This window comes from Acanthaster planci, linkage group LG19, assembly GCF_054643075.1.
Source record: "Acanthaster planci isolate LZ-2023a linkage group LG19, COTS_SCS, whole genome shotgun sequence".
NCBI classification, from domain to species: domain Eukaryota; kingdom Metazoa; phylum Echinodermata; class Asteroidea; order Valvatida; family Acanthasteridae; genus Acanthaster; species Acanthaster planci.
The window spans coordinates 5538577-5553225 of NC_141795.1; the positions used below are offsets into that span (position 1 = coordinate 5538577).

Genomic DNA, 14649 nt, shown 5'->3' on the forward strand with positions numbered 1-14649 from the left:
TGTACATGTATATGAAGCCGCTGTCCTTCATATTTTACCCTTATTCACAAGATAATGACGTGTTGAGCGGTTATAAATAAGTGCGCATGCGCTTAACGTAATGCGGTGAATCTCGTCTTAGCTCGTACGTCGTCAATATTTGTAGTGAAGCACTTACATGAAGGCATTAGAGCTGGAGATGAGACGGGGCATCTTAAGAATGCATCTGATTTTTGTGGTGTTGAATACAGGTAAGATACTACTATTTCGTAACATTTTTTAGGAAGGACACGTGCATGTAACGAATATAAGATTACCAAAGCTTGTAAAGATATGAAACCTTAAGTAAAATTCTTTCTTTATTCAATGACAAGCAAAAATCAGAATTGTCTATCAGGGATAGCTGCAAGCATTGTCATTTGGTCGTACAATAAAGACAATATCCCCTATACGTATAGACTGAGCGGTAAGCTGACAGGGTGTCTGCCAGCTTCTTGATGGTGTATTTTGCACCTCGATCGTGATTATAATGATGATGAAATGGCAATGCACAAGAAGCATTTACGAATTCGCATTAGTGAATGACTGTTATACATGTATTTGTCAATATTTAACCCTGTCAAACCGGCCTTGTAATAAGCCGTTTCATAATGACCAGGCTTTCAGGACTTGCTTTCATAATAATAATAATACATGTCCACTATCGTGTATATCCTACGCGACATGGATAACGGGGCATTAACGCCGAAAGATTATGCATTCTAAACTGAAGGAGTCATTTTAATTCGTACGCATGTCGATTTCCTTTCATATGTTGTTCACCTGCCCCCCATATTTCGTCATCGACATTGTACCCAGTCTACAGTTTTCTTAATTTTTAATCCCTGATTTTAAAATACGCTTTACTTGTGACAACTGCAGCTTAATTAATTTACATAATGTATCCAGCTTGAGTGTTTACGTCATTGCATTAATGTTCACGGATTTGCAAACATTTCAATTACAATGGCCCTCTTTAATTTCCCCCCAAAAATGTTTCACAATCCAGGAACAAAAACATGCATAATACGTCGACGTTAAATGTCATTGTGGGGGTAGTTGCTGACTTCGGACGTTACCTAGGTGACTAAAAGCTGATCTAGGTGTGGATGCATTATTGATGGTTTGTTGAAAAAACTGATAGCTGCGGGTGCTGGTTGGTCGTGCTTGTGTGACTTGCGTATCAAAGCTGACATGCACTTCATGAACCAATATGGTCAAAGGACGCTGAGTATTAGATATCAAGATCGAAATGCGCTGAACAAATCTCAAAGGTGTTATAATTAATTTAAATTATGGCTGGGAACAGTTCATACACGAACATCACTTGGCATCCTGTGCACAAACCCTATGAAGCTGCTCTTAGAAAACAGTATTTTCTAAGGCTAAGCATCAAGGCATTGCAAGTTGTTTTATACACAAGGAATAGCCTACTTTACTTCCTTTCTTTTCTTCGGTTTCAGCTGTCTGGATGTATATGTATCACTATGGGGAGCAGACCATCCTCTACTTACACAGGAACCAATGGGACGGTGACCAATCAAGCTGAGGTTCTCTTAAGAACTGAAAATAATCAACTGAAAGAAAAAATCAAAGCCTTTGAAAAACTTGAACCAGACAAGCTTAAACAGGAGAATGAAGAGCTAAAAAGGTTGAACAAAGATCTGTACAGTGAGCTAGAAATTCTTCGTGAATCAATCTCCCGAAAGTCAAATGATAATTTATCAGAGCAAGCAAAGAAATCACAACATGGTAGCAAAGACACAAAGGAAAAACAACGATCAACTAGAAGAATCAATTCTAACCTTACGCCCCAAAGAATGAGTGACATCGACGCTTACGGTCAAGGAATACCCTTAGAGAAGCATCCTCCTATTAAAATCAAAAGTCGTCGTAAAAGGGAAAAGAGAGGGAGTGCAACTGAAGGAGACGATTCCAAACCCAAATCGTCAATAGAGACAAAGGAAGACCAATCACAGGGCACAAGCAAGATAAATGCTCAGGGGCATCTTGAGCAACCTGAGAGTTTAACCCCGGATAAGGATCCTGACGGAACAACGTGTAACGTTAACGCCGAGCAGCAGATGACCATTGATTCCGGACAGTCCTTAGAAAATGCCACGCCATGTCTGTCAGCTGACGAGGATAACAGATCATGTCAAGAAAGCGACTTACTGTAATAAATGAGTGACAACACGTGTCTCTGGAGGGATTTTATCTGAGGGATATAAAGTATCAAAGAAACTTAGTATTCAAAAATACATTCCATATTTTTATGAGAATATGCGGGAAATGATCAATATATTACAAAGGCTTAACTGGGTCAATTTGTCCCAAGACCAGAACATGTACTTCACACGATACTGTAATCTATGTTGCTGAACTTTGGGTGGAAATTTTCATTTGTTAAAGAATGGAAGGATTGCGCGAAGACTGCTTTTTTCTTTATCTTTCACTTGTTCCAACGACTCAAGGATCAACAGGCTACCAGAGCATGCCCATGTATTGATGACGTCACTTCAGATGGGTATTACATGTGACCTTTCCCGAGACAGCTAGCTGGAGCATAGCATAAAAAGAAAGCACACTCGTAAACAAAGCGTTTCGTTATCGGTACACAGTTCTTTCAGAAAGCATCCACGATTGTCCAACCGGCAGAATGATGCTTATTGCTTAAAAACAGGAAACAAAGAAGAGCTGTAGTGTTTATTTTATCATAAGTTTCTCCTTTTATTGACTAAACAAGAAAACCAATCAAGACAAAAGTATGTAATACACCACTCAGCATTTACCTTTTATTTGTCACTATGATGTATATATTACTTGCTATTCCATACTAATTTACTCTGCATGTACAAATTTCAATCCACCACCCTGATAAAACAAGTGACGTCTACGGCTTACGAACAAATTACTGAGACTGGCTGATATAATCTGCTATTTTGAATCCAACAGTTTCGAAATGTAATTCTTATTTGATTCATCCCCACGGTAATTTCATGACTATAATCTTAAATGTTCGGAGGACTTTTAAGAATCCAACTACAAAAGAAAAACAAAAAATTGGTACGTTCGAACATTCATCGAATGTTTATTTTTAAAAGAAATGAATTTAACATCAATCGTTCATTCACCACCTAAGTTTTTTTCAAGTTTTATAGTACGCACAGTCTGTATATTCGTATACTTCGCAAATTCAAAATTTATTAAGACGTGTTTTCATGAAAGTTTGTTTTGAGGTGAAAATGCATAATTTAAACATGCACCACTATGAATAAACGGTAAATCGGTCTTCATTAAGATGCCTCCTACACTGCACAATTAATAATCTACATGACTACTGTATATATTTTGAAATACTTTTGTCACAAAGTAGACATATATATATGTACTCAAACAGTTTATTATGTTTCGGACTGTTATTTATGCACAAGACTAACATAAAAGGGAGACAAGCCCCCTATTAAAGGTCTATATAAAAGAGAATAGCTTATATGGTATTGATTAATCACAGCATATGCATTCTACCGAAAAATAACCCTGTACCTATAAGCATATGATTGGGAATTTAATGGGAAACATGACCTATCAACTAGAAGCTTCACGTTTTATTAGGTTCCCAAATGCAAATTAAAAAACGTTAGGCAAGATCGGTCAAATTGAGCGGATGACACAATACCACTTCGTCGTTCCGTGGAATGACATTTTAATTGTAACCTCCTCATCTCGGTACGAAATGTTCACAGAAATAGATTTCATGTTCAGAGACCTAAAATGTTCAATGTAAATGTATATTTCCTTGTACATGTATTTTAAAGTTGGAAAACCTGTAAGGGTTGGGGCAATCTCACCGTGAATGTTCAGCTTTTCTAACAGGAAAAGTAACAACATTTATTTTCGAGAAAATTAACATTCTAATCTAAAAAATTCCCTACCTCCAACATCACCAATGAACATTTACATTTCGCCAAATAAGTTTCAAAAATTGCGGGTAATATCTTCTTGTTTTATGGAGAATATATTTTGTGTTACACATCTGCATTGAATATTAATATTTTTGAAATTAATTTACTAAACATAATTTAAGGCTACTTTTAATTCAACATTTTCTCATCTTATAGTACTATAATTTAATCTTTAATCGTCTATAGTTCATACAGCTCATAACTTTAGTAATATTCATATACGAGGAAGAACTTCTAAAGCCAGGCTTTTCTTAGATGCAATTAGAGTTGTTTCAAACTGAAGACTTCCATTGAGCTGTTGTAAACAAAGTATCAGCGATTACAGTTGCCGTGACAGGCGGAATTTAATTTCAATTCAGCAATTCTAAACAAACAGTTAACATGCCAGCAGGTTGTTTTACAACACTAAGTTTTCCAATAAAGTTTATGCACCTCAGCCTACTCCATCTTTATGTGTATTTGGTTTTTACCTGTATTCACTCGTTACCTTATCCATCGCGATTTGACAAATATGTAAATCTAACTTCATCAATTAATAAATGGACTGATTTTGTGACATTTGGGAAGGTGACCTGAGGGTTTTTAACATTTGAAAGAGTGTCTAATTTAGCAAGACACATATTCCTTCCTTTGAAGAGAGGTGAGTACAAGCAGAGGATAGGAGCTTAAAATGAAAAGAATTTCAACTTCTAAGAGTTATACAGGCAGTGAACACGTGAAATTTAGTAAATCTGATTAGTGCAGAAGAAAAAGTGATCAAGTATGAAAACAGACTGTATCTTTACTTCTGTGCCTCATGGCACAATAAAATACTTGGAATTTCTTTGTTGTATTCAGTTTGTCTACTACAAATAAAATCAAAATGAATTAAAACAAACAATGATATGAACTGAAAATTTCCAAAGTTAATCCTCTTCACATGTTTTCTTTTATTGTATAGTTCTAAGCACTTTAACCCTTACCCCCTAGGGTGTACGTAAAATCATATTGAAATCAGAGGATTTGGGACTGTTAGGGTTAAAAAAATAAAATAACAAGCTCTCTAATGATATAAATCTTAATTAAGACATTTAACTTACCATTTTAACTGCAGCGACGACAACTTTGGCGCAAAAGCCTCACTACATGTCATATGGCATATTCTCTATATTGGATCAAACACCTAGTTTTTGTTATACATGCACATCCTACAACAAACTGAGTATACTAAGATATCAGGTGAACTTTCATTCTTTACCAATAACAGCCAGCAACAATCTCTTGAAGTCACCAGATGTATCATGTTCAACCATCTTGGACAGAGTCTTGTGGTATTTCTCCAAGAATGCCTTCTTGATCTCAACAAGATCAATCTGTAACAGAGAGGAAGACAGTCATGGGTCATATTTTCACAAAACATTTCTCAAGGAGGCCATAAAGCCAAGTAGATGCTGCCATGAAGAAACTAGCCATTTTGATCACATGACCCCTGGGTAATTTTCTTCTTGTGGGTCTGGGTGAAGACTGGTTTGTTTGCACAAAAACTAAAAAACATGTACACACGTATCAAGACGGTTCCTTATGCATGATGCAGTAGGAGGCATGTGGGTGCATCTGATATAGTTGAAAGTCTAGAAGGATATTATAACTTTTCACATCAAGTATAATCTCTGAAACAACAAATGATGAGTAACATACCTCAGAGCGAGTTACAATTACTCGAATGAGAGTGTCTTCATCAGTGCCTGCTCCTTTCATTGATCGATACAGACGCTCAGCAAAGTAAGCAGGTCGGCTCTTAACACACTGGACTAAAAAAAACAAAAACACCAGCAAGGTAGGTAGCTCTTCATGGAAAAACAGAGCAGAAGTTCTTTCTACACTGAACAAACAACAAACAATTGACTGATACCAACCAATAGTCATCATTCCTTTCTTAAGATCTCCAGACATCTCACGTTCAATACTACTCATAATGTCACGCTGAGAAATCTAAAAAGAACAAGGCATGGAACAAATAAAATAGTGAAAACTTTCACTGAATAAATGTCTCCAAAGGCTTCTTGATTATGGCATAACTTCTGCAGTCATTTTATGTTGCATAAGTTGTGCCAATCAGAGCAAAAACAAATAATTTGACAAACTCAGTGTTCAGTTAAGGCTCATCATTGCTGAACTTAACAAGGCTTATATGAAAAATATACAACTTTGTTTCAGAAGGTAATGAAAATTTGTTTGGTTGTGAGAGAACTGTGAGATGTTCTGTCCTGTTGCAATGAGGAAATGTCAATAACTTTTTCACAATGGCAAGCAGAGGCACTTCTTTGTTTGATGATGACTGTAATATTGAAAACAAACAGCCATCATAAAAGCTGTTATTATAATTAAAATGTAACATCTAAGCAACTTCTTGTGAAATCAAACATAACTATAATGTGCAGCGACAGCACAAATTTGCGGCACAAGACTCACTGGCATGCATTTCCCGCAATTGCAGGTGCTACATATATACCTCTGCCTTGGCCCACAAATTTTGATTTTGTAAAATTCAGTCACTTTGATACCTCTGTAGAAAAATAGCCATGGTCCAATCATATACAATTCATCTAATTCATTTTAAATAATCAGTGATGTGATATCTTTACTCCAGTTTTCCTGATTTCACCTTGATATACTCATCAAATGTTGCTCGCAGTTGTGCAAAGTTACGAACAGCCAGAATCATGTTGAAAATGGATTCATCAGTTCCCCATTTCTTTTCTCCAGCTTGGTAGAGTTTGTTAGCTTCGTCTCTAGCTTTGGCAATGTCAACAGTATTGCCTTCATCACGGTTACCCTAAAAATCAACATTAGGCATTTTGTGAATGTTATCAAGGTCAATGCAGAGAGTTGGTTGTGCTAACATTATTACCTTCATCAACATTACTCTAAAAGTACCATAAACACAGGCCATAGATTTTGAATATGACATATGAATACGCTGTTATATTTTTAATTTAATTCAGAAATACTGTTTGACATACCTGACACATCGAAACCAGAAGACGCTGAAAGTGACCACTTGTATCACCAATACAATCTTTCTCAAGAGAACGATGGTAATCTAAGATACAATGCAAAGTAACAGATAACATTATATGGGGTTTTCTTTCTTGTCATAACAATGCCTAAGCACGTCTTTTTCCAAATCTTTTCTAATGATAAGTACAAGATTAACTATACTCACTTTTCTTGTACTCTGCAGTTAGAGCTTGGACTTGTTCATTAGTTCTAGAGCACAAAATCTCAATCAATGTTTCCTCGTCTGTTCCTATACCCTGTCATTAAAAGCACAAGTGATGATATCATGGAATTATTGAGAAATTGGTGTACCGGTACAAGGGGGTCTAGTCCCATTGTGAAATACAACGAGCACCAGCACGGTAGATGTGACATGTACAAAGACCAAAACTCTCAGGAGGATATGTATAGCCTAGCCTTTATTTATTGGTGACCAGCAACTCACAGACATCCTTAGGAGCTTGAGCCCTGGATGTGACAATACGTCCTCTAGATGTTTGTTGGCTGGAAGTGGCCAGATTGTATTACTTTTTGGCATGACTTGCTATACTTTTTTGGCACCACTGTGTGCATAGCTACAAGCTGCTAGTTGGCTGTTGACTTGGCTACAGGTAGCAGTATGGCTACACTTGGGGTAAGGTGACTTAAGCAAAGTTGACCCTGGAATTAAGCTTGGGTAAATCCTGCAGCAGTGTCAGCAAGGCTCCAATAGTTATTCTCGTCCGTCTTTCTCTGGCTATTATCTCCTTCCTTAACTTTATCCTGCCGTGACTCTGCCTCCCATTCCCCATTCAGTGGCAGATGGGCCGCCATCCCCGAGCGAGCGATTGGCTGGGGGCCCAAACTGTTACAATGTAATAGTGATGTTACAGTATAGATCATGAGCTGAAATGTTACTGAAGTTGAAAAAGAAACATTTTGCTGCTTTTTAGGCTTTATTTTAACAAGTTTTAGTGTAACCATATGGAGCATAACAAACTTTGCAACAAACTGCAAATAGCTAGAGAAGCATGGTGAAAAGAACATGTTGCATACCCCAACTGACTTATGAAGCTGATGAGCTTCAAAGTATTCCAAAGGCATGAAGAGAGCTAAGATGCATTCCTCCAAGTGACCGCTCAGCTCCGACTTCAGATCTTTGATCAAATCCTATCAAGAAAACCACTAAGACATTCTCAGTATTCTTGAGTCTTCACTTCAGAACAATGTGGCATTAAAGATTCTTGCGATTAAGTTTTACTTGGACTGGCATTTGTGTATCTATATACTTGTCTACAATGTACGAAACTATTTAAAATCCTTTTGCGTTAAGTGTTGAAAAGTGCGTCTTTTTTTAAACAATAAAACTTGTCCACCTTTTTTCAGACATGTGAGAATGCTGTTGCTGTGATGTAAATCAGGAAAGACACTGTTCAATTTACATCTTTTCATGTACAAATTGTGAATCCCAAGTTTGCTCTTTGAGAACATTTCTGAGAAAACCATGTTTACTGGCAAATTTGCCATTTACTTTGCAACATTAAATTGCCGTTCCGGCAGTTTTTTAGGAACAAATCAAGGCAAATTGAGGTTCAGTGCCTAGACGCTACAGTTTTTTCACATAAAATTCATTTAAGCATCAAAATGAAAATGGCTCCAAAATATAGTTTGATATAGCCAAACAAATATTAAATAATAAGGTTAATTGAAACACAAAATGTAAAATTTCAAGGGGTGATGGTAAAACCATTGTAACACACGGCAGTTGAGTAACAGTTGAAAAGTGGAATTATTTTCATTATACTTTTCATTAACAGCTAATCATATACAATTTCCCACTCTTTGGTCAATAAAACAGTACCCGTTATATTCATGTATGAAGTTGAACTTTGGATCTCAGCCAGGACGTTTAAGTACCTTGCCATACATTGTCTTGTACTTCAATTTGATCTCTTGTCGTTGCTTGTTACTTCTGTTTGCTATCACATTTATAATGGCTTTTTCATCAGTCCCTGAAAAAGAAAGAAAATACATGCATTCTTGGTACACAAACCATTTGGAAAGTGAAAAGAATATCACAATAAAGTTGGGTTAGCTCTAAGTACAAACAAGTAAACCAAAATGAGGGGTCTTACAGTGGTACAATGATCACTTGACACTAGTGTGATAAAATAACACCCTACAACACCCAGCAAGGAATGGCAACACAACACTCAGCAAGGAATAACAACACAACACTCAGCAAGGAATAACAACACAACACTCAGCAAGGAATGGCAACACAACACCCAGCAAGGAATGGCAACAAAACACCCAGCAAGGAATAACAACACAACACTCAGCAAGGAATGGCAACACAACACCCAGCAAGGAATGGCAACAAAACACCCAGCAAGGAATAACAACACAACACTCAGCAAGGAATAACAACACAACACCCAGCAAGGAATAACAACACAACACTCAGCAAGGAATGGCAATACAACACCCAGTAAGGAATAAAAACACAACACTCAGCAAGGAATGGCAACACAACACCCAGCAAGGAATAACAACACAACACCCAGCAAGGAATGACAACACAACACCCAGCAAGGAATAACAACACAACACTCAGCAAGGAATAACAACACAACACTCAGCAAGGAATGGCAACACAACACCCAGCAAGGAATGGCAACAAAACACTCAGCAAAGAATGACTGGATGATACTTACCCAGTCCTTTCATAGCTTTGCGCATTACTTCTGCATCTTTCTCTGCATCAAATGGATGAGCTGGTTTAATAGTTCCATGTGTTTCAAATGGTTGCTCTTTCAGAGACATCTTACTCATTGCAGCTGTTACTGGCTGAGCAACTGGTGGAGGACCCTAACAAAATGTCAGATGATTTTCATAAGACATTGGTTAATTCCCAAGCTAATGGGATCAGCCGAATAACTACCTGTCTGGAATGAAATGCCCTTTATGGATCAAGAGTAAGATCTTATGATTTAGCACTTCATGTGTCAGATGATAAGATTAATGCATATTGAAATATTTATTTGTCTGAATGCACATTAAAATAGAACAAATGTCTCAGCATCATCACCAAACACAAATTACATGTATAAATGTGTACGTCAAAAACTGTTGATGGCATTTTGCACAAAATTATGGGCCAATCACAGTGCATTTTTCATTCATAGCAAACGTCTGGAAGTACTTGCAGCGCGATACATATGAGATCAAGAGAAAATCGGGGAGGGACTGTGCATAGTTTTCATGCTTGACCTGTGGTTAAGGTTCGCTTTCTCAGTGAAAAATGAAAACTGTGCACACTTTAAATTTGGCCAGACTATGGTGTAGTCTCCCACAGGACAAAGTTGGCACTATGCATAGCTTCCATACTTTCATCCTACACGTCTTATGTTTTAGGTTTATTTTCCTGAACAGAAACCAAAGTAAGGATTCTTGCACAACTTTCATACTTACTTGTGGTTTAGGTTTGTTATCTTGACCATATAGAGCTGCAGCAGATGGTATATTAGCACCTGCATAAAAGCCAATTAAATCACTATTAAGCCAATGTCTGATCTTATCTCAGACTGTCTTGTCTTCAGGTAGATGTACTCATAATCAGATGATGGGATTTCAGTACATGTAAAGAACCCTGATCCTCTGAATAGCCAGTTTGTAATTTATAAGCACATTACTTACCTCCACCTCCTGGTTGCGACTGTTGCTGAGGATAAGCCCCCTGTCCTCCATATGGAGCACCTGTTGCTGGAGGCTGCTGGCCGTAGGGTGCACCTGTTGCCGGAGGCTGCTGGCCATAGGGTGCACCTGCTTGGGGCTGCTGGCCATAGGGTACACCTGCTTGTGACTGTTGGCCATAGGGTGCACCTGCTTGGGGCTGCTGACCATAGGGGGCTCCAGTTGGTGCTTGACCATAAGGTGCTCCTGCAGGAGGTTGTCCATAGGGTGCAGCAGCAGGGGGCTGACCATAAGGTGCAGCAGCTGGCGGTGGTTGACCATAAGGGGCACCAGCTGGTGGCTGGACTCCAGCTGCATTAAGCCACAAGTGATAATCATATTATCAGAATCAACTAAATTGAATTTAAATGTAACTACCTCCAGCCAATGTCAAAAAAGTCATTTTTTTTTCAGTCATGGTACGATACAGGAATCTCTGAGATTTATAAATCAAGTTACCACATCTGGTTTTATCATGAACTTACTTGGGTAATGTTGAGCACCTCCAGCTGGTGGGTAGCCAGCTGCCTTATGGAATAAGAAATAAAATAAATTTAAAGTTCCCAAAACTTGCTTAAGATTGAACATTTATGGGACCTGCAGTGAAAGTCATTTAATGGTACCAGGCCGATTAGCTTACTTGTTGTGGATATGCCCCTGGTGCACCAGGAGGGGGTGGGTAAGACCCCGGTGGTCCTGGTGGGGGTGGATAGCCAGCCGGTGCTCCAGTCGCAGGGGGATAACCTCCTGGTGCAGGTGGATAACCCGGTCCTGAGGGTGGTGGGTAACCAGCTCCAGGAGGTGCATAGCTACCAGGGGGTGCGTAACCACCAGGTGGAGGGTAGCTCATAGTGATACTGCAAAATAATCAATATCCAATATGTATCTGAATGTGTGATTTATAAAAATTACACATTATAATTGTCAGTGATGGAAATGGATGAGTGACTTATACAAGTTTAATGTAAGTAAGAGACTAAGATGGATGAGGAGCTGTTGCTAGTCTAATTAGCCATGGTCAGTAGAACACTCCTTGCCAGTGCAGATAATGTACAGTGGACAGATACAGGTATTGTATAGGAATCCACAGTATGTTTGCATATGAATAATCGTAGTCTCAATGGATGTATTGTGGTGTACCAGTGCATCATTGCTTGTTCTCAGCATAAAGTAGTAGATAATCCATTGTTATTGCTATGCCCATACATGTACATATGCAGCAAGGTATGAGACGGAGAGAACCCCCTGCTTTGTGTTGGTCATTGTCTCGCAGGAATCTGGGGAATTCCTTTCAGACATCTTGGGGGGACGTGTTAAGTAACAATAGTCTGGAATGTGTATAGGGATTGGACATGTTGGGGGGTAGCCCTCGGTCTCATTTCTTGCTGGGTATATACATACACACTATATGTACTCAGCGGCTGGCTGCTGGTAACCATACATGTACACTGTACATACTCAGTGGCTGGCTGCTGGTAACCATACTGTACATGTACACTGTACATACTCAGTGACGGTACTCAGTGGCTGGTTGCTGGTAACCAAAGATTGTATAGCGTCACGCAGCGGTGCAAGATGGATAACTTGGCCAAAAAGGTGTTATTATCATGGGCACAATTCGAGTGTGAACGTTAATACGCAGGCCTACACAGTTTTCCAATACTCAACTTCAGCTCCGTCTCAGGCTTCAGGCAAGTGTTTCTTTTTTACTACCTGACTTTGAAGTTGTAAATGTAATAGTAAGTCTGATAGCGCCACAATACATCAAGTTAGATGCAAAAGAACCAAAAATTACGGTGCTTAAAATTATGCTTCTGGCCTACATGTACAACCAAGGATTGATTTTGAAGATAAAGCCTCAGATGGAGACGAAGTTGAGTTGGAAACGGCCTATATGTGTGCCTGCCTGTCGCAGCACCTGCGCCTTTGCATGCACTGCACAGACGTATTCCAACACAAATGGCGCCCGTGCGATAACGTTTTACACATATTCACAGCGTTATAAGATATTTGCTGGTAACCATATATGTACATGTAGTGACAAAGAAAATAAAAAACCTCTGTATCAACATGGAATATTCAACATGTATTAAAAAGACCAGGGCCAATTTGTGCGTCAAATATGTTGCTGCAAAATAGTACAAATGATAAAATTACTGATCTTTGGATGTTAAACAAGTACTGACTTGAAATCACAAAGTGTGTAATCACTATTGTATAGGCTTATAACATTAAGCAGCCCCAAATGTTGGCATAAGCAAAATCAGGGCCCACTGCAGAAACTTCAGGATGGTACGTGTAGCTACTACAATTTCATTATTTTCCAATATTTCTTTTTTTTGTGAAGAAATACTGCAATCATTTTAAAAAACAACAGAGCACTAAAAATCAGTTGAGGGGTGTATACCTGTAAAATAATATTAAAGCAACCATGGGCCAACATTCTACTTGCACGCACATTTTAAGAACTTTTAAAAATGAGAAAGAGCTGCCCACTATCCATTTTTGTTTACATCAAAATCTGATGCATCATTGTAATAGCATATTGTTAGCATTTTCAATGACTTTTTGGCTTCATCTGGTGAGGTTACAGGTGCACTGGGAGAAACCAACGAAGCCTTCCTCATTCTTTTCCTGCTGGCAATGCTACAGGCTTACAAATAGTACATGTACATGGCCTACATCATGTTACATGAGTACACATACATGTACATGACATAGGCTCGGCCTAACAAAAAATTAGTTTTGTGGAAAATGCAAATGTCTGACACAATGCTTAGAAATCGTGAAAGAAAACAAAAAAGCGATTTCCTTGTGTCATTATTGCCTATGGACTGGGTAATATAGCCCAGGCGCATACTGGGCGCGATGGATGTAGGCTACCTGTGCAACCTCGGCCTGGTCTCGCACCCTTCCACGTTCCAGCTAAGTAGGCCTAGACCTACTGCAAGTTTGCTGATTATTGCTCAAAATTTCACCTCTTTAGCACTTTGTGAAGTCTAATCATAAGGCTATACGAAATATACTATTAACATCTAAATCAAGAACCAACCTGAGGCAAAGCAGCCAATTCCAGCTCAAACGTTATTTTTTCGTTACGCACCACAACTTGCAATACGGGTACTGTACATACATGTACTGTACAATGTACAGTATACATGTAGGCCTTCATCATACATGTAATATGAATCTACGCCCTTCTGTTCGTTTCCTGTGCACGTACGCAACTACACACACTGTTCCGCTTGCTCCGGAAAAATACGGAAAGTTGTGTAGGCCGCTGGAAAACCTCCAATTCGATCATGTATTTACAGAAATTTGTGTAGTATCGTGTTGCGCCGATCAACAAGAGACAAAGAGAAATTTCCCTTCTGAAAAGCACCAAAAAGAATGGAATTTATTTCTCCATAAATCCTACAAATCATTATGCTCCCATTTGGTGTCACCCTTGTCGACTCTGTGTCGCAAGCGTTTACTCGTAGGGCGTGATCCGTGTGTGTCGTGCGAGTTTGCGAACTCATATGGGTCCGGGTATACATGTACGTACGGGGACTGTGCGTGTAGTTGACATAAACATAACCACGCCGTGCTCTGCCGCCCTCAACGCCAGTTTCTCGACAAAATTTCCTAGTCTGGCTGGATACCAGAGGGATTTCACATTAGCGCCCTCTGCGCGCATCTGCCCCGCGCGGCGCTATACGATCTTTGATCAAAGCCGAGGCTCTCGGTGTTGAACTTCGTCGCGCGCGCACGCGGAGTCGACACAGTACATACAGTATCCCGTTCGTAAGTGTGACACCACTTCAGTTTAAACCACGTCCACTGCACAAGATACACGACAATCGCAGGTACGTTAGTTCGCGGTAAATTGTTGTTATTTTTTCTTTTGATTTTACGTGTCGAGTCATCCTGA

General features: G+C 39.0%; 2 protein-coding genes and 1 long non-coding RNA gene across 4 annotated transcripts in view; 2 read left to right on the forward strand and 1 right to left on the reverse strand.

Moving 5' to 3' along the window:
- The window catches only part of LOC147795973 (uncharacterized), a 107792-nt gene that overhangs the window by 88757 nt on the left and 4386 nt on the right, over window positions 1-14649 (forward strand). The window lies entirely within an intron of this gene.
- LOC110973241 (uncharacterized) lies at window positions 95-4907 on the forward strand. The gene is made up of 2 exons (XM_022223923.2): window positions 95-230; window positions 1482-4907. The coding sequence occupies exon 2, from the start codon at window positions 1506-1508 to the stop codon at window positions 2196-2198; it is 693 nt and encodes a 230-aa protein (XP_022079615.1). The 5' UTR covers window positions 95-230; window positions 1482-1505; the 3' UTR covers window positions 2199-4907.
- Window positions 2787-13888, reverse strand: LOC147795976 (annexin-B12-like). The gene is made up of 14 exons (XM_087129685.1): window positions 13789-13888; window positions 11377-11593; window positions 11222-11264; window positions 10701-11048; window positions 10476-10534; window positions 9719-9872; window positions 8919-9013; window positions 8058-8171; window positions 7189-7279; window positions 6986-7065; window positions 6628-6798; window positions 5879-5954; window positions 5661-5773; window positions 2787-5335 (listed from the first exon to the last, which is right to left on the reverse strand). Exons 2-14 carry the CDS (start codon window positions 11584-11586, stop codon window positions 5210-5212), a joined length of 1680 nt encoding a protein of 559 aa, XP_086985811.1. The 5' UTR covers window positions 11587-11593; window positions 13789-13888; the 3' UTR covers window positions 2787-5209.

Excerpts from the sequence above, each read along its gene's own strand:
- LOC110973241 (XM_022223923.2), top strand. The coding sequence starts at position 1,506 with ATGGGGAGCAGACCATCCTCTACTTACACAGGAACCAATGGGACGGTG.
- LOC147795976 (XM_087129685.1), bottom strand. The coding sequence starts at position 11,586 with ATGAGCTACCCTCCACCTGGTGGTTACGCACCCCCTGGTAGCTATGCA. Across the intron at positions 10,535-10,700 it reads GTCGCAACCAGGAGGTGGAG|GTGCTAATATACCATCTGCT; the intron begins GTAAGTAATGTG and ends GCTTTTATGCAG. Across the intron at positions 8,172-8,918 it reads ACAAGACAATGTATGGCAAG|GATTTGATCAAAGATCTGAA; the intron begins GTACTTAAACGT and ends TTTTCTTGATAG.